The following is a 27119-nucleotide window of genomic DNA, read 5'->3' on the forward strand; positions in this document are numbered from 1 at the left end:
ACCACTTGGGATACAACACACTACACCAGGCCACACCCTGAATGGATGACTCCACAACCCACTTGAGCTTTGGAATCCCACAGCAGGCCACTCCTACATGTATATACCTTCTTCACCCTGCTTGGACTCCTGATACCCTATCCCCACACTGGGTTGCCCTCCTCACTTTGCTTGGGATCTGACACTACACCAGGCTGCCCTTGACACAGACACCCTTCTCACCCGACTCTGGGTCCCCATGCTGAGATATCTTGAGGGGATTAGCCCTTCTCACTCTGCTGGGGCTCTGATACTCTGCTCTGGGCCCCGGTGTAGAGGCCTACCTTGCTCTGACTCATCTAATGCTGTTAGGTCCAAACTGTTCAGGAACCAAAGGGAAGGAGAGGGTTAGAGAAAGAGCAAGAACCGCACAATAATTTAATGTTCCCTTTGGGAAAAAAACAGAGCTTAGGCAAAATAACCAGAACACTGACAGGAAAACCCAAACATATTTTCAAGAGAGACTAGGTATAAAGTTAAAAATAATTAAGTAATACTTGCCTGAATTATATTTATAAAAGGAAAAATGAGAAATAGGGGAGAAGGGCAGAGAAAAAAAATGGAAGAGAATACTAAATGCCTTGTTTCAAATGCAGGGGCTCTAAAGATACCATTTCATTCTCAATTTTTATGAGAAAAGTAAGGCGAAGAATGTTTCTTCAAGAACCTAAAGGTAATAAGCAATAGCATTTTTAAAAAGGTAAAATATATTTATTCTCTAAAGCAGTAAAAACTATAAAAATACAAACAAAAATATCAAAGTTCTTGTAATAAAAGAAAAAAAAAGTAAACAATTAAAAAAAGAGAGAGAGCCCAGGACAAAGTAACAGGAGTGGGTTGTTCCAAGGCTGACCTACATTTACTTAAAGGACACGTCATTACATTACAGTGTTATAGGATCTAACTATCCCCTGTAACCATATATTTACCGAAAAGTTCATCTACAGTTTCAACCTATAATGTCAAAAATACATCTTTCCCTGTTACAGAGACTTGAGAGACTTTCCTTTACTCATTCTTGGCACCTGCTGAGTAGTTGTAAGGAGCATCTAGCACTCTCCTCAATTCAAGCCATTCTTATAGCAAAGCATTTTCCTTTATGATTAGGCTGACGAGCAGGGGTTCCACTGCGAGAAGTGGGAGTGATGAGGAGTAGAGAAGTGAGCTGAATATTGTGGGTAACGTATGAGGAGGAAGTCACTCAGGGCTCCAGCCTAAGCCATTCTGAAATTCTGGCCCAACCCCTTTCTACTTTTTTTTTTCAACCTCAGAAAATGACTTTAAAACCATGAAATCTCTCCATTGGGGACCAGGACAGCACAACGTTCAGGCTTATAGACTTGTTAAATTTTTAGACAGACTCCTTCCCATTTACCCTACCTCCAAGCAATTTTTCTCTTAAACCCTTTAATGAAAATAAGGATGCAAAGGCTCAAATAATGGCAATTAGGGAACATTACATTTTTAAGAAAATCAGACTTTACCTATCCCAGGGACCAAAGGGCACTGGGTAAGGATCAGGCTTGCAATTTTCTTTTAGAGGTTATGGAGAAAGGCCAAGGTTAACCGTCAGCCAGCTGGGAGATGAGGGGGGAGGAGGGGCAATAGGACATGTTTAAAGAGCCAGAAGGAGAAATGCAGCTAGCGTTGCCTCAGAAAAACATATCAAAAAAGGAGCTTGGCTCAAGTCAAAACTTGAGGAAATGCTACATGTTTGCTGACTTCCTGTATAAACAAGGTATACGTACTCAGTGCACAGAGTAGACATCATATTAATACATTAGGAGTTATTATTTAAATTAATCCAACTAGACAAGCACAATCAAAAGGCCAAAAATGCCTAAGATATTATGTGTTAGATTTTGTTCCTAAATCATGAAGTTGTTTTGAGATCACTGGAGAACATTACTGTAAATGATAATACCATTATCTCTCATGATTTCGTATCAGCAAGATTTGGTTCTATTACTTCATCATTTCATTAGCACGGGAATCTACAATCAGCCTAGAGGATGCAACAATCATCTGTGCCAGGCTGTGTTTTTCTGAGTTCCAGAACTTACAAACAAATCAGAAACCTAAACACAGGTGCCATAGTAAAGTCTCCAGGAATAAAATTTCAAAAATATGTAAAATAATCCAATGACTAAATACATTATTCCAATATATTAAAGATAATTTATTTCCCTTAATTGTTAGCCTTCAACTTTTAATATAAAGAATACAATTTGTATAATGTTATGGATACTATTTTTAGTGTACTAATTAAAGGGTAATTGAAACATGTACTATAGAAAAATATTTTGTTTTATGATTAGGCTGAGGAGTAATTCTTCATACACTGGTCTTTTTTGGAGTCCCACATATTAAGTTATCAAATATGTTAAATCAATTACATGGATTTAACACAACTAGAAAATTTGTGATAAAATTCAAATAAAGCTTAATACTAAATATTTTCTTAAAAAATGGTATTATCAAGTCTTTCTACAACAGGAAAAATGAATCATACGGAGCACTTGAAAACTTATTGGACAGAAAGTAAGACTGAATTTAGGAAAGAGTAAGAGATACTCTAATATGTATGTCATCTTATGAAAAACTCTTTCAACTGGGAATCTAGCAACTAATTATATTTTATACCAAATATTATATTCAGAGACTAAAAGTAAAGGGAAATTTAATCCTCTTCTTTCTATATTATATTGTATAATTTTTGAAAACAGGGTAAATAGATACTATAGTTGTTAAATACCTCAAGGTTGTTTGGTAGTTAACAGAAGCGGGATTAGAAAAGAGATTTCACTTCTATATGTAACAAAGTAACCCATCAGAGAAAGGAAGCATAATGGCTTTCTCTCATTATTACAGAACGATCACCCTAAACAATGATCGCAGTGCACAAAATAACATTGATTTTAAAAAAGGCTTAAATCAATTTGCATAAAGTTACATTATTACAATAAAACCATGAAATATCTCTAAATAAAAATTCTGTTCATAAACAGTATAAACAGGTACCCATAAAAGAAATGCAGAATTTTATTTTTATCTATCTTGGCAAAAAAAGCAAAACTAATGTTTCTTTCATTGAACAGAAAACACGGGGTTAATTTTCTTTAAGAGATAAAAGTTTTGGCTAAAGTAAAGTTAGAAAAGTTTTCTACAATGGCATTTTGTGTCACTGTAACCAGCATCATTTTGTAGCTAGCTATCAGTTTTTAACAATGCGGAAAAAAATTGCCTTACTGTTGGCGCTGTATCTACGTGATGGTTACATGGCCTTCTTTCTATGCTGATAATCCCTGTGAAAAGAAAAGACTGTGAATACTTGCTCATTATGCTTATCCATTTCATTTTGAAAACACTTATATTAAGAAGGCATGATTCCTACAGCTTTTAAGAAAAATGCCTCACTCAAATGGCACGATCCTTAAAGTCATATCATGCATCCTTGAGTCAGAAACAGTTGGAGAGTTCAGCTAAGACCTGACTCAAGGTTAGCTGAACCAATTTTCCCATTCAGGTGGCATTCGGCAATAGCTCAAGATGTGTCCATATCCTACTCTCAGCTTAAAAATGATACCACTATCTGGGCTCTGCTGCTATTCTTTAATGAAGGTTTTATTTCTGACTTGAGGTCATCAAGTTTCCATAAAGAAATGATCACAAAGACTATGAAAGGAATCACTTCTTTATTTTCTCAAAAAGACTAAATAAATCTATTTGAATTTCTCTTTGATCACTGACTTCCTACTACGACATATTCTGCTATTTATTGTATCCAAACACCGTGGAGTGTCTGAAGAAAAAAATTTCCCTCCTTTAGAATGATAACACTGATGGTTAAACTTGGAAAAAAATTCTTTTATCATGTGTGGATTTATCTTTTCTGTTCCCAATGTTCTCTACCGTACTTCTTTGTAATAAAGTCTTTTAAGGAAATAACACATTGCACCCCATCTGTAAAGATACTGGTTCAAAGTCTAGCTAAAGTAAAAATGAACACAGGTGTAGGTCTCATTTACTTTTCCATCTCTGCCCATCAGTGAATCAACATCTGGGTTAGCATATTAAAATAAAAACCCATTGTCACCGTGTCGATTATGACTCATAACGACGACCCCATAGGACAGAGCAAAACTGCCTCACAGGGGTTCCAAGGCTGTAAATCTTTATGGAAGCAGACTGCCACATCTTTCTCCTGTGGAGCAGCTGGTAGGTTAGAACCATCGACCTTTTGGTTAGCAGCCTGGCACTTAACCACTGTGCCACCAGAGATTAGTTTGTTCAAATAACACTAAAGGCTGTCACATGCAGGGCTGGTTAGAAGTGAGAATTGCAATGTACTGTTAACAGCAATCAGCAAAAATTCTAGCTGAAACAAAATGCTAGTTCCTCTCCTTTGTAAGTATTTAGTTCATTTTTCTTAACATATGATAAGAGATTAGGCAAGATCAACAGAAAACAATCACTTTTTAAAAGCATTTTGCAAGAGATCATTCAAAATGAACAAAGTACTGTGAAACATGATAAAAAATTACATACTTTTTGTTTCCTTTAAAAAATCCTCTCAACATCTACTGTTTGCCAGTGAAGTAAAAGGCACCATACTACCTTCATTCAATCAACTACTATTTACTGAGTGGCTAGCTGGCACTAACGGATAATGATGAATAAATTATGATTTCTGACCTCAAAAGCTAAGTCCAGTAAAACAGAGATTTCCATTTTTTGAAAGAAATACCATAGAGAAAATTAACAAGGTTGTGTCTTAGGTGTAATAATAAAGTCTTTAAGGAAATTCTGATGAAAAGACACACTTTTATTTATAAGTAACATTGACCTTTCAAGTTTTTTAAGCTGAAGAGTTAACAAAAAAACATTTTTTTTTTTTTAATAGGCAAGTAAATACATTTTGGAAAATGTTCAAATAACCCAGACTCTTGTTTTTTAAGATTTTAAAATACAGACGTATATACAACAAATTGTGAAATCCCCACTTTCCCAGCCCCCGCACTCCCACACCCCTTCCTAGTTGCAACCTGTGAACAGTCTGGCAAGACGCACTTGCTTTTGAATGTGTGTGGTCACACCATGGGGCTCAGGAAGTAACATCTTACACGTGTGGTCTCACTATTGTCCTCTGACTGCTATAAACTTGGCCCAGCCTGATAATACATTTCAAAATTCTTATCCAATTAGAAACCAAAAACCAAACGCATTGCTGTCAATTCCGAAACATGGTGAGCTTCCAGGACAAAGTAGAACTGCCCCATAGGGTTCCCAAGGAGCAACCAATTAGAAGTGAATATAAAATGATGGGGGGAAAAATATGTGTATATACATATATATATATCCAAATCCTCAACTTACATAATAAAAAGGAAATAACATCTACATATTTTATAGCTTCAATTTCAGGATAAGAACGTGCTTTAGAATAATATAGCTTAACTTAGCTCCTTTCCATATCTATCAGAGGATGAAGCTTCTTCTGGGATTTCAGGGCCAGTGTGCAGGTGCTAAGCAAGGGCCTTTGCAGGAAAAGCAGGCCTCTTCCAGATGCATGGGCAGAAGACTGGGTTTTCCGAGTTCAATGAGGGCTCTCAGCCAGCAGAACCTGTACATCTATCTCCTTGGGATCAAAATGTGATAGCACACCAAGGGGCTGACAGACCCCATGGACCACAGCGAACTTAGAACAAGCCTATACTGCTGGAAGAATGTGCCTCCAGGCTTGTCGTCGGAGGAGCTTTAACTTGCATCTGATGAGACTTACGAGAAGCTTACTCCTGTGCCTCAGCAGAGAGGTAACACGGCCAGGTGTATTTTTTCTCCCCACAGCTCAGTCCTCCATCAGTACAGTTGGACTACAAAAAATGAGCTAAGAAAACTAACAACTCTCTTAAGGAGCCTCAATAACCTGAAGAAAACCAAATGAGCTTCAAAAACTGGTGATGCCACTAATACCAAAGGAAACGTTAAAGGATCTCTAATAAAAACGGAACAATCAAATGCATAAAATATTAACTATTAAGAACTTTAAAGATCATTAACAAACAAAAAAGACAGCCCTATTTTAAAAGAAGGAAACAGTGGCCTTTATAAGTCAACCAGAAGGTAAGTAACTTTACCAAGGTCACACAACCACTGAGCAGTCGTAACAGGCCTCAAACCCATGCATCTAAGCCCCAAACTCCCCAAACCCATTCATGTGTGTTTGGCTCCTGTGGTTGGGACCTGAGTTTATGCATCTTTGTATCCACAGTGCCTAGTGCAAAATGCCTGAAACACAGAAAGTCCCCAGGAGTTGATCTGAATGCTAACTAAATGACGATAGTCTTTTCTGCCCTATCTGCCAGGTTCACATGTTATAGTGTAGTGTTAACTGTTTGTATTAGTCATCAGAATGTCTAAGTTAATGCTCTGGGGCTGTTTTCAAAAATGTTAATTTACATCTTCCTTTGGTAAGGTTCCTAAACTTGCTGCAAAATTGAAATGTATTATTGAAAAATGTTCTTAGTTTTCCAGATATTAGTTACCACCATTGATACAAGGTAATGGAAGAAATTTTATGCTCCCTGGGAGACTATTTGTTGTTGCTGTTAGGTGCCTTCGAGGCAGTTCCAGCTCATAGCAACCCTACGCACAAAAGTACGAAGCACTGCCCAGTCCTGCGCCATCCTCACAATTGTTGCTATGCTTGAGCCCACTGCTGCAGCCACTGTGTCAATCTATCCTGTTGTGGGTCTTCCTGTTTTTCACTGACCCTCTACTTTACCAAGCATAATGTCCTTCTTCAGGGACTGATTCCTCCTGACAACAAGTACAAAGTATGTGAGACACAGTCTTGCCACCTTGCTTTCAAGGAGCATTCTGGTTGTACCGCTTCCAGGACAGACTTTTTCCTTCTTGTGGGTATATTCAATAGTCTTCAACAACACAATTCAAAGGCATAAATTCTTCTTTGGTCTTCGCTATTCATTGTTCAGCTTTCGTATACATGAGGCAACTGAAAACACCGTGGCTTGGGTCACGCGCACCTTAGTCCTCAAGGTGACATCTTTGCTTTTTAACACTTTAAAGAGATCTCTTGCAGCAGATTTGCCCAATACGATGCATCTTTTGATTTCTTGACTGCTGCTTCCATGGGTGTTGTTTGGGGATCCAAGTAAAATGAAATCCTTGACAACTTCGATCTTTTCTCCATTTATCATGATGTTGCTTACTGGTCCAGTTGTGAGGATTTTTGTTTTATGTTGAGGTGTAATCCCTGCTAAAAGTTGTAGTCTTTGATCTTCATCAGTGAGTGCTTCAAGTCCTCTTCACTTTCAGCAAGCAAGATTGTGTCATCTGCAAAACGAAGGTTGTTAATGACTCTTCCTCCAACCCTGATCCAGCTTCTCGGATTATTTGCTCACCATACAGGTTGAATAGGTATGGTGAAAAGATACAACCCTGACGCACACCATTCCTGACTTTAAACCACGCAGTATCCCCTTGTTCTGCTCAAATGACTGCCTCTTGATTAATGTACAGGTTCCTCATGAGCACCATTAAGTGTTCTGGAATTCCCATTCTCTGCAATGCTATCCATAAGTTGTTATGATCCACATAGCTGAATGCCTCAGCACAGTCAATAAAACACAGGTAAACATCTTTCTGGTATTTTCTGCTTTCAGCCAGGATCCATCTGACACCATCTGGTTTGAATTTCTGGCAGTTCCCTGTTGAAATACTGCAGCAGCCACTTTTGAATGATCTTCAGCAACATTTTGCTTGCATGTGATATTAATGATATTGTTCGATAACTTCCATATTTGGTTGGATCACCTTTCTTGGGAATAGGCATAAATATGGATCTCTTCCAGTCAGTTGTCCAGGTAGCTATCTTCCAAATTTCTTGGTATAGACGAGTGAGCACTTCTAGTGCCACATCCTTTTGTGAAACATCCCAACTGGTATCCCATCAATTCCTGGAGTCTTGTTTTTTCCCAACGCCTTCAATGCAGCTTGGACTTCTTCCTTCAGTACCATTCATCCTGATCATATGTTACCTCCTGAAATGGTTGAACGCTGACCAATTCTTTTTGGTATAGTGACTCTGTGTGTTCCTTCCATCTTCTTTTGATACTTCCTGCGTCGTTTAATATTTTCCCTGCAGAATCTTTCAGTACTGCAACTTGAAGCTTGAATTTTTTCTTCAGTTCTTTCAGCTTGAGAAATGCTGAGCGTGTTCTTCCCTTTTGGTTTTCTGTCTCCAGCTCTCTGCATATGTCCTCATAATACTTTGTCTTCTCGAGCTGCCCTTTGAAATCTTCTATTCAGCTCTTTTACTTCATCATTTTTTACTTTTGCTTTAGCTATTCGCCATTTAAGAGCAAGTTTCAGAGTCTCTTCTCACATTCACTTAGGTCTTTTCTTTCTCTCCTCTTCCTAATGACCTCTTGCTTTCTTCATATATGATGTCCTTGCACAACTTATCTGGTCTTCGGTCATTAGTGTTCAACGTACAAAATCTATTCTTCAGATGGTCTCTAAATTCAGGTGGGATATACTCAAGGTTGTACTTTGGCTCTCGTAGACTTGTTCTAATTTTGTTCAGTTTCAACTTGAACTTGCATATTAGTAATTGATGGTCTGTTCCATAGTTGGCCCGTGGCCTTGTTCTGACTGATGATATTGAGCTTTTCCATCATCTCTTCCCACAGGTGTAGTTGATTTGATTCCGTGTAGTCTATCTGGTGAGGTCCATGGGCATAGTTTCTGTTTATGTTGGTGAAAAAAGGTATCTGCAATGAAGACACTTCAGGTATTTTATTTTGGAGAGAATCAGAACATACCTTTTTATCTCATGTACCCGACTCATGGGAATAGCAGAATGTAATATATTTTTTAGTTTTCCTAAACCTTGGTAATCTTCAACTCAGGACCATGATCCAGAGAAAGAGAGAACAAAGGCAACCAGCTTTATTGCAAAATCATAAACAGGCCTGAATATGTACAAATTCTGAAGTCAGAAAATATATCCAAAAATCTTATGCATCACCTCCAAAAGTTTATGGCTTACCCACTAAGCACTGTGCTAGGAACAGGGGAACTTCTGTTCTTCCTTGCATGACACCTTTTTATTTATATTTCAGGCAACATTATAACCATGTATCCTATTTGGGTTTTGGAAATCCCCATGAACTGTATATAATATAGAGAATTATGCTTTGATTACATATGGCTGTGAAGAAATGAAATAGAATTTATTATATTGCAGTAGAATACAAATTTTTAGATGGCAGGGGTCTTTCTGTCAAATTTAATATAAGGTTGTTTGTATTATCATTGCAAGCCTTTCATAAGAATTATATTTTGCAGATAAGTATATTTTATAACTAGAAAGCCCCAAAAAATCAAGCTAAAATTAATGTGACCAATAATAAAAAAAATAGAATAAAAATTCAGAAAATTAGCAAGATATAAAATTTAATATAAAAAATATACTTTGCATATTTAAAAAATAGAAGATATAACAAAATGAAACACCCTACTTATGAGTACAATATGAAGGATAAAATAATTGTGTAAATACAACAAGAAATGTGCAAAACAGTAGGAGAAAACTGTTAATATATTTCTGAAAGACACAAAAGTAGTCTTGAACAAATGGAAAGACATCTCTTGTTCTGAGACAGAACAACATAAATGTCAATTTTCCCCAAGATAATATATGAGTTTAATGTGATTCCAATAAAAATAACAAATCTTTTCCAGCACTAGACAAGTTGATTCTAGAGTTCATATAAAACACAAGAATATCTACCAAAATCCTGAAAAAAAAAAAAATTAGTGGGAATAAAAACACTGCCGTCAAGTCGGTTCTGACTCATAGCTACCCTACAGGACAGAGTATATACTGCCTAGGGTTTCCAAGGAGTGGCTGGTGAATCTGAACAGCCAACATTTTGGTTAGCAGCCAAGCTCTTAATCACTGCCTCAACACTACTAAATATCAATATATAGTATAAAAAGCCTCTGTAATTAAAGCATGGTGCTTATGCATGAGCAGACACGTAGCTCAGTAGAAAAGACTGAAAAACTCATAAAGAGATCCAAGTACATATGGAAAGATATGGATACAAAGAAATACTTTTTAATACATGGTATTTGCACAACTTTCATTTAGAAAAAGAAATTAGATCCATACTTCACACTATATACCAAAGTAATCAATTCTTAATGAATCAGAAATTTAAATATTAAAGCTATACCAATCCTAGAATAAAAAGCAGGGTTAATTCCTGCATAAATCTAAGTATCTGGAAAGCCTCTCAAATTTTTTCACAGCAAAGTTAAAAATCAAATAACAACCTGAGAGAAAAAAATAACAAGTACATTACAGAAAAACAAGTCTCCCTATTATGTAAAGAGTTTTTAAACCCAAAGCGGGGGGGGGGGGGTGGGGGGAAGACTCAAACCTTAAAGAAAAAAGGGGGGGGGGGAAGACCACTGTCAGAAAAAGATAAATGGTGCTTAAAATATAAAAAGATGCTCAACTATATGCAAAAAAAAAAACTATACTCATAATTAAAAAACACACACACCAAAACTACACTGAAGATCATTTTCTCACTTATTAGATAATGCCAAGACTTCAAACATTCAGCAACATATTTTGTGGACAAGGCTGTGGGAAACAGGTACTCTCATACACTGGTGGTGGGATGCAAGATGGTATAATCCCTACGAAGGGGAAGAAAACTACATATACATTTACTTGTTTATCCAGCAAACCCAATAATAAAAGTCTATCCCAAAGACACACCCCTACAATATAAAACAATTTATACACAAGGTCATTCACTGTGGTAGTATTTGTAACAATAAAATGTTGGATTTTACCCCATTGTGGTTCAGTCACATAATGAAATATGAAACAGCTGTATAAAATAATGAGGGTCTCAATGAAATCACTCATATGGAGTGATTTCCAGGATACACCAGAGTGAAAAAAGTGTATGTACACACACACACAAACATGTTCTCTTTTGTGTGGAGTTTCTGTGTGGTGCAAATGGTTAATGGGATGGGCTGCTAACTAAAAGGTTGGAGGTTCGAGTTCACCTAGAGGCACCTAGGAAGAAAGGCCTAGTAATCTATTTTGAGAAATCAGCCACTGAAAGTCAAGTGGGGCACACAGTTCTACTCCAACAAACATGGGACTGCCCTGATTTCAACTTGATGGCAACTAGGTAACTGTTTTTTATCTTTTGTGTAAGAAAGGGGAAATAAAAAAACTGTAATATACATACACACGTGCATGTGTGTACATAAATCTGTATTTACTTATTTATGCAAAAAGAAATACAGAAAAGATAAAACAGAAACTAATGAAAACAGGAGGTGGGAGTGAGAGGAGGGGACAAGGATTAATGTGAGCCTCTGAATATACCTTTTCATATAATTTTGACTTTCTACCATGTACATGTTTCCCCTACTTAAAACGAAGGAAAGAATAAAAAAAAGAGCAAGCCCTAAAATTGAATATAAACTCTAAGTTCTGCTTTAGAAAACGTAATGGCTTGTTTCCTACAACCTAAGTGAAAATACTGACTTTATCATACCTTACAAATATTTCTGTTAAAACACACACACACACACACACACACATATGCAAACACACACATTTTATTTCCTTCTCTCAATCCCACTACTTAGTGTGCAGCAGCACTTAGAACTGGTTCATTCTGATTTGAACCGCTGCTGAGAATTTGAATTTCCACCCCAGATATATAGAATCAGAACCTACATTTTAATAAGCTCCCCAGGTGATTCTTCTGTATAATAAATTTTGAGAACAGTGCCCTACTCGTGGTTCTCAGAATTGGTCCTTAACCAGCATTATTAACATCACTCAGGAACCTGTTAGGAATGCAAATTCTCAGGAGGGGTTTGAACCTAAGCAAACTGGTTAGAAGCCCTGGTTTGGACACTCTCTGGATTATTTTAACAACTTCCTAACCAAACTCCCTGACTTGCTCCATGGGACTTCCACCCAAGCCCCACACTGCCAGAATGACTTTTCTAATGGGAAAATTAAAATCTTGTCATACAATTTTTAGTAATTGATAAATTCCATCAGTTAACTCTAATTGAAGACTGAAATCTGTTCAAACCACATTTTTCTCAATATGCTCTAAATAGCTAAACTGAGAATCCAAGCAAAAAAACCCCACTGCCACTGAGTTGATTTCAACTCATAGTGACCCTCAAGGGTTTCCAAGGCTATAAAACTTTATGGAAGCAAATAGCCACATCTTTCTCCTGACTAGTGGCTGGTGGATTTGAAATGCTGACCTCTTGGTCAGCAGCCAAACACTTTAACCACTGCGCCACTAGGGCTTCCTGAAACAGAGAATAGTCAGGTATATTTCTAATAAAGTTCTGCCACATATTTATTATACAACCAAAAAAACCAAACCTGTTGCCGTCAAGTCAATTTCAACTCATAGCGACCCTACAGGACACAGTTAATATATTCCAACTCTGTGTTTAATCCTTAAAATATAACCTGGTGTTTGTAAGCCTTTAAAATTAATTATTTTAACAATACAACCAAAACCCAGTGCTGTCGAGTTGATTCTGACTCATAGCGATCCTACAGGACAGAGTAGAACTGCCCCACAGAGTTTCCAAGGAGTACCTGGCAGATTTGAAACGCCGACCCTTTGATTAGCAGCCATAGCACTTAACCACTACGTCACCAGGGTTTCCAATAATGTTATAGTACCTTGAAAATCACAAGTAGAGGCAGAAAATGGGCAAATGGTATAGAACTATAACTTAGGTATTTCTGTTTTATTCAGATTTGTTATTGCAATGAAGACTACAGAAAAAATGACATATAGCATCAAATGAAGCTTCTGGTATTTGGGTACTCAAGTTTTTTCTTTACTGTCTTTTTGAATATTAAATATCCAAGTTATTAACCTCATAGTTATCCCTGTTGTTGACTGCTTTCCAGTGGATTTCAACTCATAATGGTTCTTTTCATTCAATAGAGTGATCTCATTAACTCCTGCGGATTCAAATACCACACATATGCTAATGGCTCCTTAATCTGAATGGCTCCTTAATCTGTACGTAAGGTAACGATCCGAGCCTATGTTTGAAAGTATTCAGTCTCATAGAAGCTTCACAGACATCCAAATGCCCTGACAAACCAAGCTACTGAGCTGAGGGCTGGGGACCCTGGTCCCAGGGGACATCTAGCTCAACTGGCATAACACAGTCTGTAAAGAAAATGTTCTACATCCAACTGTGGTGAGAAGTGACTGGGGTCTTAAAAGCCCATGAGCAGTCATGTAAGTACATCTACTAATGCCATCCCGGCTGGAGCAAAGGAGAATGAAGAAGACCAAAGACACAAGGAAAAGATTAGCCCAAAGGACTAATGGACCACAACTACTACAACCTCCACTACCCTGAGCCCAGAATAACTAGACAGTGCCCAATTACTACCACTGACTGCTATGGCAAGGATCACAATAGAGGGTCCTGGACAGAGTGGGAGAAAAATGTAGAACAAAATTCAAATTCACAAAAATAAAAAATAATTTTTTAAAAAAGACCAGGCATGCTGGTCTGACAAAGATGGGAGAAACCCCAAGAGTATGGCCCCCAGACACCATTTTAACTCAGTACTGAAGTCACTCCTGAGATTTCACCCTTCAGCCAAAGATTAGACAGGTCTATCAGGCCAACCCCCCCACATATCGATCAGTTTGTTGTACTGTGGGGGTTTGTGTGTTGCTGTGATGCTGGAAGCTATGCCACGGGTATTCAGATACCAACACAGGGTCACCATTTCAGCTGAGCTTCTAGACTAGACAGACTAGGAAGAAGGATCCGGCAGTCCACTTCTGAAAAGAATTAGCCAGTGAAAAACTTACGAACAGCAGCAGAACATTGTTTGATACAGTGTCAAAAGGTGAGCCCCCCAGGTTAAAAGGCACTCAAAAGCCAACTGGGGAAGAGCTGCCTCCTCAAAGAAGAGTCGACCTTAATGACATGGATGGAGTAAGCTTTTGGAACATTCATCTGCAGATGTGGCATGACTCAAAATGAGAAGAAACAGCTGCAAATATCCATGGAACATGGAACGTATGAAGTACGAATCTAGGAAAACTGGAAATTGTCAAAAATGAAATGTAATGCATAAACATCGATATCCTAGGCATTAGTGAGCTGAAATGGACTAGTACTGGCCATTCTGAATCAGATAATTATATGGTCTACTATGCTGGGAATGACAAATTGAAGAGGAATGGTATTGCATTCATCATCAAACAACATTTTAAGATCTATCCTGAAGTACAATGCTGCAGTGATCGTATATTATCTATATGTCTACAAGAAAGACCAGTTAATACGACTATTATTCATATTTATGCACCAACCACTAAGGTCACAGGTGAAGAAACTGAAGACTTTTATCAGCTTCTGCAGTCTGAAATTGATTGAACATGAAATCAGGAGGCACTGATAATTACTGGTGACTGAATGTGAAAGTTGGAAACAAAGAAAGTTGGAAAATACGGCCTTAGTGACAGAAACAATGCTGGAGATCACATGATAGTATTTTACAAGACCAACGACTTCTTTATTGCAAATAACTTTCTTCGCCAACATAAACGGCGACTATACACGTGGACCTCGCCAGAAGGAAAAGCTCCATATCACCAGTCAGAACAAGGCCAGGGGCTGACTGTGGACAGACCATGAATTGTTCATATGCAAGTTCAAGATGAAACTGAAGAAAATTACAACAAGTCAACAAGAGCCAAAGTATGACCTTGAGTATATCCCACCTGAATTTAGAGACCACGTCAAGAATAGATTTGATACGTTGAACACTGATGACCGAAGACCACATGAGTTATGGCATGACATCAAGGACGTCATCCATGAAGAAAGCAAGGGGTCATTAAAAAGACAGGAAAGAAAGAAAAGACCAAAATGGATGTCAGAAGAGATTCTGAAACTTGCTCTTGAATGTTGAGTAGCTAAACCAAAAGGAAAAAATGATGAAGTAAAAGAACTGAAGATTTCAAAGAGCAGCTCAAGAAGAAAAAGTATTATAATGACATGTGCAAAGAGGTGGAAATAGAAAACCAAAAGGGAAGAACATGTTCGGCATTTCTCAAGCTGAAAGAACTGAAGAAAAAATTCAAGCCTTGAGTTGCAATTCCAAAGGATTCCATGGGAACATACTTAGCAATGCAAGAAGCATCAACAGAAGACGCAAGTAATACACAGAGTCATTATACCAAAAAGAAGTGGTCGACATTCAATCATTTCAAGAGGTAGCATATGATGAGGGACCGATGGTACTGAAGGAAGAGGTCCAGGCTGCACTGAAGGCACTGGTGAAAAACAAGGCTCCAGGAATTGACGGACTATCAATTGAGATGTTTCAACAAATGGATTGAGCCCTGGAAGTAATCACCTGTCTACACCAAGAAATTTAGAAGACACCTACCTGGACAACTGACTGGAAGAGATCCATATTTATGCCTACTGCCAAGAAAGGTGATCCAACCAAATGTGGAAGTTATTGAATAATATCATTAATATCATAAAAAAAAAGAAAAAAACAATATCATAGGCAAGTAAAATTCGCTAAAGATCATTGAAAAGCAGCTGCAGCAGTATATCAACAGGGAACTGCCAAAAATTCAGGCTGGATTCAGAAGAGGACGTGGAACCAGGGATATCATTGCTGATGTCAGATGGATCCTGGCTGAAAGCAGAGAACACCAGAAAGATGTTTATCTGTGTTTTATTGACTATGCTAAGGCATTCGACTATGTGAATCATAACAAATTATAGATAACATGCGAAGAATGGGAATTCCATAACACTTAATTGTGTTCATGAGGAACCTGTATATAGATCAAGAGGCAGTTGTTTGAACAGAACAAGGGGATACTGCGTAGTTTAAAGTCAGGAAAGGTGTGTGTCAGGGTTGTATCCTTTCACCATTCCTATTCAATCTGTATGCTGGGCAAATAATCTGAGAAGCTGTACTGTATGAAGAAGACTGGGGCATCAGGATTGGAGGAAGACGCATTACCAGCCTGCATGTGTTATGTAGATGACACAACCTTGCTTGCTGAAGGTGAAGAGGACCTGTAGCACTTACTGATGAAGCTCAGAGATTACAGCCTTCAGTATGGGTTACTCCTCAACTTAAAGAAACAAAAATCCTCACAAATGGACCAATAAGCAACATCATGATAAATGGAGAAAGAATCGAAGGCAAGGTTTTCTTTTTATTTGGATCTGCAATTAACATCCGTGGAAGCAGCAGCCAAGAAATCAAGATGCATTGCAATTGGGCAAATCTGCTGCAAAGGACCTCTTTAAAGTGTTGAAAAACAAAGATGTTATTTTGAAGATTAAGGTGCACCTGACCCAAGCCATGGTATCTTCAGTCGCATCATACGTATGCGAAAGCTGGACAATGAATAAGGAAGATGGAAAAAGAATTAACGCCTTTGAATTGTAGTATTGGCAAAGAATACTGAATATAACACGGACTGCTAAAAGAACAAACAAATCCATCCTGGACGAGGTACAGACAAAGTGCTCCTTAGAAGCAAGGATGGCAAGACTATGTCTTACATACTTTGAACATGTTACCATGAGGAATCAGTACCCTGGAGAAGGACATCATGCTTGGTAAAGTATAGGGTCAGCGAAAAAAAGGAAGACTCTCAACAAGACGGATTGACACAGTGGCTGCAAAAATGGGCTAAAGCATAACAACGATTGTGAGCATGGTGTAGGATCGGGCAGTGTTTCTTTCTGTAGTACACAGAGTCACTAGGAGTCAGAACCTACTTGATGATACCTAACAACAACACTGGGCCAACAATAACACACACGAGGGATGTTTCATAGTTCAATCATGTATATGAGACTAAAGTAATGGGCACACGAGCCCAAAAGCAAAGATGAAAAAGCAGGAAGGGACAGGAAAACTGAATGAATGGAAACAGGGAACCTGGGGTGGAGAAGGGGAGAGTGTTGACACATCGCAGGGTTGGCATCAAGTATCACAAAACAATTTGTATACTGTTTAATGAGAAACTAATTTGTTCTGTAAACTATCACCTAAATCACAATTAAAAAAGAAAAGAAAGTATTCAGTCTAGTTTCTAGCCCAAGGCCCAACTAATAAGAGAATATTTAATATATTTCAAATAAATGAGCAGACGAATAGGCATCTTACTCCAGGTACTTCCAGGTACCTCAAACTCAGTGCATCTAAAATACAATTTAACTTTCTCCCAACATGCCTATATTTCCCTATTTTAGTCAAAACGATCACCATCCACCTATTCACCTAATCTAGAAGCCTTATCTCACTCATCCTCAAATTCTTTTTTTGACCTTTACCACTCACATTCCAAATCTGCAACACTTAAATCATTTAACATCTCCGCTTTCTTACTTCAGTCCCTTTCTCCCACCTGAATTGTTAAAATCATCCTTTAACTGGCCCTTCCTACTGGAATGCCCAAACACCTTCGCGACTATTTTTTTTTCTCTATGAAGCCTTATCCTCCCCTCTAATGCAAAATTTGCCACTCCATCACATTTATACCCCAGTGTACTTTGTTTATGTCTCTTAGGATTCAAACCAAAAACCCAGTGCCGTCGATAAAAACGATGGCAAGCGTCGAATTGTACTAACACTCCCCCCGCCCCCTTTTTATTTTTGTCTGCAGTGAATACTGACAGTGCTGGGGTTGGAGTTGAGCTTTCCACTTCATTCATACAAGGTTCTTTACACTCTGGCCCTCATTACCTATCTAGCCTCACTGTCTTCTACTTTTCCCTCATGCCCTTCACTCCAGCCATGCTGGTCTCTTTGCTCTTCCAAAAACACATCAAGCACATTCCCACTTTGGGATTTTAGTCAGGGATACTCTTTCCCCAGACAACACAGCTTTCTTCCTTCAAAACGTGGCTCCAACATCACCTTCTTTGTAACTCTTTCCCAGACCATCCTATTTAAAACAATTTAAAAGTTCTTCAAAAAATTTTTTTTTAATTTTTATTGTGCTTTAAGTGAAAGTTTACAAACCAAGTCAGTCTCTCATACAAAAACTTATATACACCTTGCTATATACTACTAGCTGCCCTCCCTCTAATGAGACAGCACACTCCTTCCCTCCACTCTCTATTTTCCTGTCCATTCGGGCAGCTTCTGACCCCTCTGCCCTTGCTTCTCCTCTCCAGACAAGAGCTGCCCACATAGTCTCAAGTGTCTACTTGATCCAAGAAGGTCACTCCTCACCAGTATCATTTTCTATCCCATAGTCCAGCCTAATCCCTGTCTGAAGAGTTGGTTTTGGGAATGGTTCCTGTTTTGGGCTAACAAAAGGTCTGGGGACCATGACTTCTGGGGTCCTTCTAGTCTCAGTTAGACCATTAAGTCTGGTCTTTTTATAAGAATTTGGGGTCTGCATCCCACTGCTTTCCTGCTCCCTCTGTTGTGTTCCCTCTCAGAACGAAGTTCTGAAATTATTTTTTTTTTTAAAAATGACCAGTTACTTCATTTATTCATCAGTTTCCATTAAAAAAAAAAAAAAGAATCCATTGCTGTCGATTCTGACTCATAGCAACCAGTAACCTCACCAACACCCCAGCTCACTCTACCTCTGTCTCTGTTTTATTTTTTGTTTATTGTCCATCTCTCTGCACTTGAAGCTGAGCTAAGCTAGAAATGGGTTTTTATCTGTTTTGTTCACTGAAACACCTACAGCATCTGAAACTGTGTCTTGGACAAAGTACTCACTGGGGATTTATGGAATGTATGAATGAATCTTGCATCATCTGCATGTAGCAGGAATTAAATCAACATCCTTTAGAACTAAGAAACAGAGCCAAGTTAAAGCAAGGATTTAACGATGGAAAATGTTTTTCATTATTACATTGTTAAGGTATGGTAATGTAGGAAGAGAGACATTTTCTCAAGTTTATCCATAAAAAAATAAAATTTCAATTTTAAGTAGAGATAATATATTTAGACTCTTAAATTAAACCTCTTATTTTAAAAAAAGAAAGACCAGTCACTTCATTTTTTCATTTGTCAGTTTCCTTATTTCTCATCAACTTTGTTCTCAGACTTGTATGCAAGTTTGCTTGACTGTGACGATTTAGAAAGTTTTCCATAATCCAAAGCAAGGAGAGAAATAAGTTTAAAAATGCTTATTATGCTATATGAACTTTTCCCCCTTAAAAGTTCTGTAAATATTAAGTACATTGATCTTCTTAATCACTAATACTGTGCAATTTTAAGTGCCTTTAATATAGTTTTTACAACTGTTAAAATACTTTCAACCTTTTGTTAAATCTTTAAAAAGTGCAGTTTAAAAACTGAGGTAACATTTAAGTATCACATTTCACAATGTAACTAAAAAGACAGAAAATTAAAAAAAAAGGAAAACAAGAGATTCACCCCGTCCCTCAGCAAAGCAAAACTATATTGATTTGGAATTTCCCAAAATAAAACACCTGCTCACCCCCTACCTACTTTTCTCAGAAAAAATTTCTCTGCAGTGAGATGTGAAAGACTTGAGTCCTTTCCAAAGAAAGACAGATAGATACACACAACAAACACAGACACAAACAGACACACATTCTCACATGCTTTGTAAGTATATCCTCAGAATACCAGGACACCCTCAGGAGGCAAGTTCGAAGAAAGTAGCACAGAAAGTAAGGTTATTAAATGACTAGTGACACACTAGTCTTGTAAATGGCCAGCAACAAAACCCAGATTTCTTGTTCTAGGCAATACTTTAGAGGGCTCCTAAATGGAACTCACCACCATCGTATTATTTCTGCGGCTGCTGGATTCCCCAACTAGACAGTGAAGACTTTGAGGATAAGCTTATATCTTCCATTTCTCCCAGGGCTCAGCATAATGCCAGTCATTTACCAGATTTTCCATAGGCATTGTTTGATGAATTGCATGAATGAATATTTGATAAAGTATAAAAAAGTTTTTATTTATAAAGCAATAACAGTTTTCATTAGGATGCTTCTAAAATAGTGTTTCTGGTTCTGTTGAAACAGAAAAGGATGGACAGTTGTCAAAAATCATCCTCAGTTTTTATCCCTTATCAAATTATAGTTGAATCCTTTTCAGAGGAGAAAATTGAGAAAAAAATGTTTTGTCTGAAATTAGAAAATTTGAACAATGTTCCACTTTTTACTATTAAACCATTTGTAATGCAAAAACCTCTTAAATTATTTTTAAATAATGACCAGTCACTTCATTTATTCATTTGTCAGTTTCCATATTTCTCATCAACTTTGTTCTCAGACTTGCAGGCAAGTTTGCTGACTAAGAACAACACAGAGAATGATTCTTTACATTTTCATTCACGTTTCGTTTAAGGAAAAAGCTTCCTGCAAACACACGTTTAAAATTCTGGAAAATTCAAATCAACATTATCTCTGAGGTCTCTATCATTACCAGAAGGTCTAATTCCTAAGATTAATTTCCATCTTTAGTTACCATTTTCAATAAGTGATGGATATTCATTTCCAGAAAATATTACCAGTAAAATTTATGATATCATAGACTGATACCTATGCAGACCCAACTGACTAAACCACAGAGCGAAAAAGTATGTACTTAACTACTCTAAGGGAAACCTTGGGCTATTCTGACTATAGATTTACAAGATTATAACCTGAGTTAGAGTAAATGAGGATTTAATTTAAATAGTCTTCTTCTTCTGAATTTCCAGAGCCTTAATAAACACAAACTAAAATGATTAAAAACTAAAAAAAAAATCTGCCCCAGATTAACTTTCAAAAAGTTACTTTGGACATGGGTATAAACAAAGCAAACAAAAATTACTGTTTTTATGATATAAATGGCATTTTATCGGCCATGCCCCAACAAGGGGAGGAAAGCTGCTTCCCGGTTCCAAGCAGTGGCTACCGCCCTAGGCAAAATCAGTAAACAAAAAGGTGTTTACCTGAGATTTAGCACTTTTCGAGAATCACAGAATATAAAGGCTGAAATGGGTATTGATGTTCATATATGAAAATGTTAATGTGCAGGTATAAAAAGGGGAGGAATGAGTATGTAAGATTAATATGGAGTAAAACAGCCTTCTATTTTAAGTCTAAATTAATTTTTTTTTTTCATTATCAGATATGGGGCCAACATTTTGCATAAGCAGACGTTGTCCCTGTTTGTAATACTGGAAATAATACAGCTAGCAACTGAAGAACGGTTATACTTCTTTTCTTCAAAAAGCAGGCATTAAGTTTCTTTTCAAAATAAGGTATTGAAAAAGATGCTTTAAAATCTATATTTGGCGATGTCTCCTACAATACCATTAAATTCATTTTAAAAATTAAATGCTTTTCTTAAAATTGAAAAAGTTGTCAACTTCTGTCACACAGCATTTGATGGATAAGTTGGATGATAAAAACAGTAAAAAGGTGTTTTAGGGCTGATATTAAGCAACATGATTAAACATTGTTTTATTTTCAAGTTATAAAAACAATGAAGTTATGTCTGGTCAATATATTTTAGTCATTTTATAACCAATCCCCTCACCCAGTTCATTTCAGCAATAAAACATTGGTACAATTCTTCATTTACTTCCCACCTCTGAGTGAAGTTGGTTACTGACAGAGATTGCTTTACCCTGGAGTACAGGAGTTAATGACGCACCATTCACTACTTTCATTTGGTATAAATTATGCTCTGATAATGTACTTCTGACACCTTCAAAGATTCCCAGTTTTGAATTACACAATATAAGCTACTTAGTCACAGAAGCATTTTAATCAGTATGCCTAGAAGTTATATTTTGAAATAATACATGTACTAGAGGAATTTGGATTTTAATATATTTACTATGTTTAATTCTAGGAACATGGTGCTTTCCTACTCTAAAGGGAAAGTTGGATAAAGAGGGAAGTTAGATAAATTTAAAATAAGAATGTTTAATGATTAAAGCTATTCTGAATATAGTCATAAAGATACCACTGATTACTCTTATTGCATTGTAAATCAAACATACCTTGTTATTTAAACACTTTCACTTGCAGTAAATACTTTCCAATCCTCTATTTTTGAATAACAAGTCACTAAGACAAAATAATAAGTAACTCACTTGAGGTCATAGCATAAGTGAAAGAATCTGGGTTTAAATCCAGGTTTCTCTGACCTCTTGGCTAAGTGTCACCAGAATATCATGTGTTAATTTAAATAAGAAAAATTAGAAACTGGTAGAGGCCAGTCCCTATTCAAGTCCATCCCAGTATTGCTCATCAATAACATCTCTTCAAAATCACGGTGATGAAAAACCATAAAATCTTCAACATTACAATCAGGAAACTTCTACTATTAAAAGCATTATTCGTATTCAAGCTTTTAAACTGGAAATTTATCCTTTATGTTGGAATACCCAACTTGTTTGTGTCAGATAATGAAGATTTACACAGAAGTGGGTTTTGTAGATCCGTATCGTGCAATCCCTGTTGCCGCTGAGTCCATTCCAACTCATAGTGGCCCTACAGGACAGAGTAGAACACCCCACAGGAGTGGCTTGTGGATTTGAACTGCCAACCTTTTGTTTAGCAGCCAGCTCTTAAACGCTGCGCCAACAGAGCATGTTATCAGAAGGGACCAGTCCCTGGATAAGGATATCATGCTTGGTAAAATAGAGGGGGTCAGAGAAAAAGAGGAAGACACTCAACAAGATGGACTGACCCAGTGGGTGCAACAATGAGGCAGAGCATAACAATTGTGAGGACGGCGCAGGGCTGGCCAGTGTTTCTTCTGCTGTACACAGGGTTGCTTCGAGTGGGAACAGACTCGATGGCACCAAACAACAACTGTGCAATATATCAGCTACACATGTGGCTGTTTAAATTCAAATTTATCACACACACACAAAAAAAATTTCAGGTCCTCAGTCACATTAGCCACATTTCACATGCTCAATAGCCATGTGTGGCAAGAAGGTTCTGTATTGGACTGCACAGGTCTGGAGTTCAGAAAAGCGGTCTGGGCTGAAGACAAGCACTTTGAGAATCATGGGCGCATGAGTTTTATTTCAAGTCATGACATAACCAAGGAAATGAGCATACAGAGAGAATAAAGGAGGATCAGAACGCAGTGGAACAATCTAATGAGACATGAAAGAACAGAGGAAGAATCAGCAAATGAGAGTAAAAAGGAGGCGCTAATAAGAGAAGAGGAAAGCCAGGAGTGTGGTGTGCCAGAAATCAATGTTTTAAAGACGACAGGATCAAATATGTCAAATGCTGTTTGTCAGTCAAGTAAGATAAGAACAAAGAATTGACCGTTGAGGTGAGCAATGTGAAGGTCACTGGTGAGCTTGAAAAAGAATGGATTAGAGATTTCGAGAAATTTATGGAAGATGGAAATGTGTAGAAACATCTGTCTGAAAACATTATAGGGGCTACAGCAGAGATAGGACCTATGTGACTCAAACTCAGAGGACCTGTGAACACAGAGTCAGCATATTTGATGGGGACAGGGGCAGGGCCATCATATGTAAAACACCTACACCAAACAGGTTATAAACTTCACATAGAAAACAAAGGCTGTTCAGCATTAACCACAAGCCAAAATTCACTGAAATTGACTTTTAAAATAATATTGAACAAACCATCTGGGAAGACCGAAGGCTTCTGGAGTGGATACTGTCGTCCCTGTTACCTTCGTTCTGGTAATCAGGAGCTCACAGCCTGACAGCTGGGTCCATTCATCCTGCCTGCTTACTTTAAATGTAAGTTGCCAGTTAATATGTCTACCCATATATACGAAGTTCTCAACAAACTCTCTGCTAAGATGAGAAAAATATAAAGATTATGAAGCTAATTACACAACTGAAGAGGAAAACCATATTACCTAGTCCTTCATTTAAAAAAAAATTGACACTGAGAATTACCACATATAATAAAAACACATAGTCTGAAATAAAAAACACAGAATAAACTGAACACAAAAAAAAATCAATGTAATGAAATCCACAAAACTTTGATACTAGAAAAAGTAACAAACCGGATAGGAAAGAGGCCAGAGAGATTAAAAAACACGACTGCTGAATTAAGATTTATGAAAAATAAGAGGACTCTGAGACAGGCTAGTTAGAAGGGAGAAGGAGAGTCAACAGTGAGTCCAAAGTTTCCCCCGAAAGGTTAAAGAATGGTAATGCAAAGTGCCCAGGTGGTGCAGTGGTTAAGTGCTTAACTGCGAACCCAAAGGTCGGTGGTTCAAACTGGGGCTTCAAACTGATTCTGCCCAGTTCAGTCAAGGTCGACAAAGTGAAATTGGAACAGACTCAAACTTTTTTAAAATTTGGGTGAAACAGACCTATACCCCGAACTGGAAAAATTACAGGTTGAAGTCCGGGAATGGGAGCTTCAGAAGAGGTGTAGTGGGCCCTTTCAGGAACCTGATGTGGGAGACTGGATTACTGCCAGGACTGTGGAGAGCAACACACATTTAAACTGGTGAGATTGGCGGCCATCTCTGAGTGGAGTGCCACTGTTTTCCCATTCTGCCAGTCAAGAGATTTGATTACTATGCAATGCACATGCTGCCTTCGTTTTGTAAGAGGGAAATTAAGTTTCTAGCAGGGCTTTGACCTATAATTTTCCCCATTCTGGGAATCCTTCAGGTTCAGCCACATTTTAAAAATTCAGGTCCATTCTGGTTTCACTACCGTGGCCATGACTGAACCAGGCAGAACCAGTTCTAAGCCCTGGTTCAAAGCCACCAGCCGCTCTGAGGGAGAAAGACGTGCTAATTTGCTTCTGTAAAGATTATAGCCTTGGAAACCCTATGTGGCAGTTCTACCCTGTCCTAGGGTCACTTTGGGTTGGAATTGACTTGATGGCACACAACAACAACAACGTTATCACCAGAAATAAGACCAAAACCAAACCAAACCCGCTGCCGTAGAGTCAATTCCGACTCATGGTGAGCCCTTATGTTACAGAGTAGAACTGAGCTCCACAGGGTTTTCTGAGCTGTTATCTTCATGGAGAAACCCTAGTGGCGTAGTAGTTAAGAGCTATGGCTGCTAACCAGAAGGTCAGCAACTCGAATCCCCTAGGCGCTCCTTGGAAACTCTATGGGGCAATTCTATTCTGTCCTATAGGGTCGCTATGAGTCTGAACTGACTTGACAGCAATAGTAATCTTTATGGAGCAGCTTGCCAGGCCTTTTTTTCATGGTACCACTGGGTGGATTCAAACCTCCAACCTTTTGGTTAGCAGTGGAGTGCAAACCATTTATGCCACAGCCTGTAGAAATACGATGTAGAAGTACAGAAACTTCTTTTAGGAAACTCCAAGTTCACTCATGGCAATGATTAATTTGTCACATATATGACAGAAAGGAGCTCTGGTTGTGCAGTGGTTAACGTGCTCAATTATTCATCAAAAGGTCAGCAGTTTGAATCCACCAGCCCTGGGAGGGCGAGGGAGGGAAGAGTGGCAGTCTGCTTTTGTAAAGATTTATAGCCTTGGAAAGCCTACGGGGAAGTTCTACTCTGTCTTATAGAGTTACTTTGAGTTGGAATCGACTTGACAGCAGTGGGTTGGTTGGCTGGTATGGCAGAAAGTAGTTAGCTACCATAGATTGCGGCTGAATATCTTTTCTGATTAGATTTTATATTTTAGAGTCATGGTATACTATAATGGCTCTGTTTAGCTTTGCCTAACATCTCAAAAATCCTACATTTGATCTTTTTAAAATTTTTGATATGCAAATAACTTCTATTCTTCAAAATATAAAACAAGATAATTTTAGAGATTGTGAACATATTAATTAGAAGGCTATGGAAAAAGTAAATATTAGAATACCTATAAAGAACGAACTCAATGATCTAGCACGCACTATGGCTATAAGAACTCATTGCTGTCGAGTCTATTCTTACTCATAGCCACCCTACTGGACAGAGTAGAACTGTCCCACAGGGTTTCCAAGGAGTGGCTGGTGGATTCAAACTGAGAGCTTTTGGTTAGCAGCCAAGTTCTTAACCACTACGCCACGAGAGCTCCACTATGGCAATGGTAGAGTTAAATTACATACTTTTCAAAGTCATCGAATCAATGACCTCAGTTTAATTTCCCATAGCTTACAGTTTTCACTGTTAATATAGTTATTTCATTAAAAAAATTAATGAGAAAAATGCTATAGTATACTTGACAACTAAATTTAGTGGGTTCTTAAATATATACACTCAAAGAAATGTGACTGGAGTAGAAGAAAAGCTTAAGGCAAGTTTTCTGTTTTTAAGAGATGGGAGGGAAAAGGTTGAAAACAATTACAAGGCTGAAACTGTATACACCATATAAAATAGCTTCTTACAAAACAAGTGGGTATGGAGTAATTGGGAAATTCATGCTCATTCAAATCAGATTTAAACGAGGAGAAGAGTTTGCATTCATATTATCCCTCCAGAGGGTATTAGAAGAAATTTAGTATTTCAATGGGGGCATTAATACTAAATGAACATTCAGTGCATGAAGAACCAGACTGCAATATAGAATTATAAGACATATCTTAAATTTTTCTGATGCCCCTACAGATTGTGTTTTCAGAGACAAGCAAATCCTAAGAGAAACACAGAAGCTAATAAACGGCGTCCTGTTGTTGTTCCTGTTCCTTTCCATCATCTGTGAAACAAAGGATTGTCCTCTAACTCCACTGATACCCCTCACACAGATTTTGGCCTGTTACCTTGGTTTTCATTATCTCAAGGCATTAATGTTATCTCATGACATGTCAAAGATGGTTTAGGGTAGATACTTAATGTGGAAAACTAAAGTTCCAAAAGATAAGTGGGTTCTGGTGAATTATTAAAGTTTGAGATGCTGTTTGAAAACCTTCCTCTTAAAATTACTCTACCTTAATGTCTTTTCTGGCATGCTTCTAAAAATTCAATTTTTTTGCATTTCTGACTTCTTTTTTCCTTATAATCATCACTTAACACATTTTATTG

At 37.7% G+C, this 27119-nt stretch overlaps 1 protein-coding gene across 5 annotated transcripts in view; it reads right to left on the reverse strand.

Annotated features, from left to right (window-relative positions):
- Positions 1-27119, reverse strand: part of AHI1 (Abelson helper integration site 1) — a 211167-nt gene that overhangs the window by 70047 nt on the left and 114001 nt on the right. For all 5 annotated transcript variants that reach the window (XM_049901705.1, XM_049901695.1, XM_049901686.1 and 2 more), the window contains one exon: positions 3289-3344. In XM_049901705.1, the coding sequence (XP_049757662.1) occupies positions 3289-3344 (56 nt within the window). The remainder of the gene's footprint in view (positions 1-3288; positions 3345-27119) is intronic.

Source organism: Elephas maximus, chromosome 1 (genome assembly GCF_024166365.1).
Source record: "Elephas maximus indicus isolate mEleMax1 chromosome 1, mEleMax1 primary haplotype, whole genome shotgun sequence".
Taxonomy (NCBI): Eukaryota; Metazoa; Chordata; class Mammalia; order Proboscidea; family Elephantidae; genus Elephas; species Elephas maximus.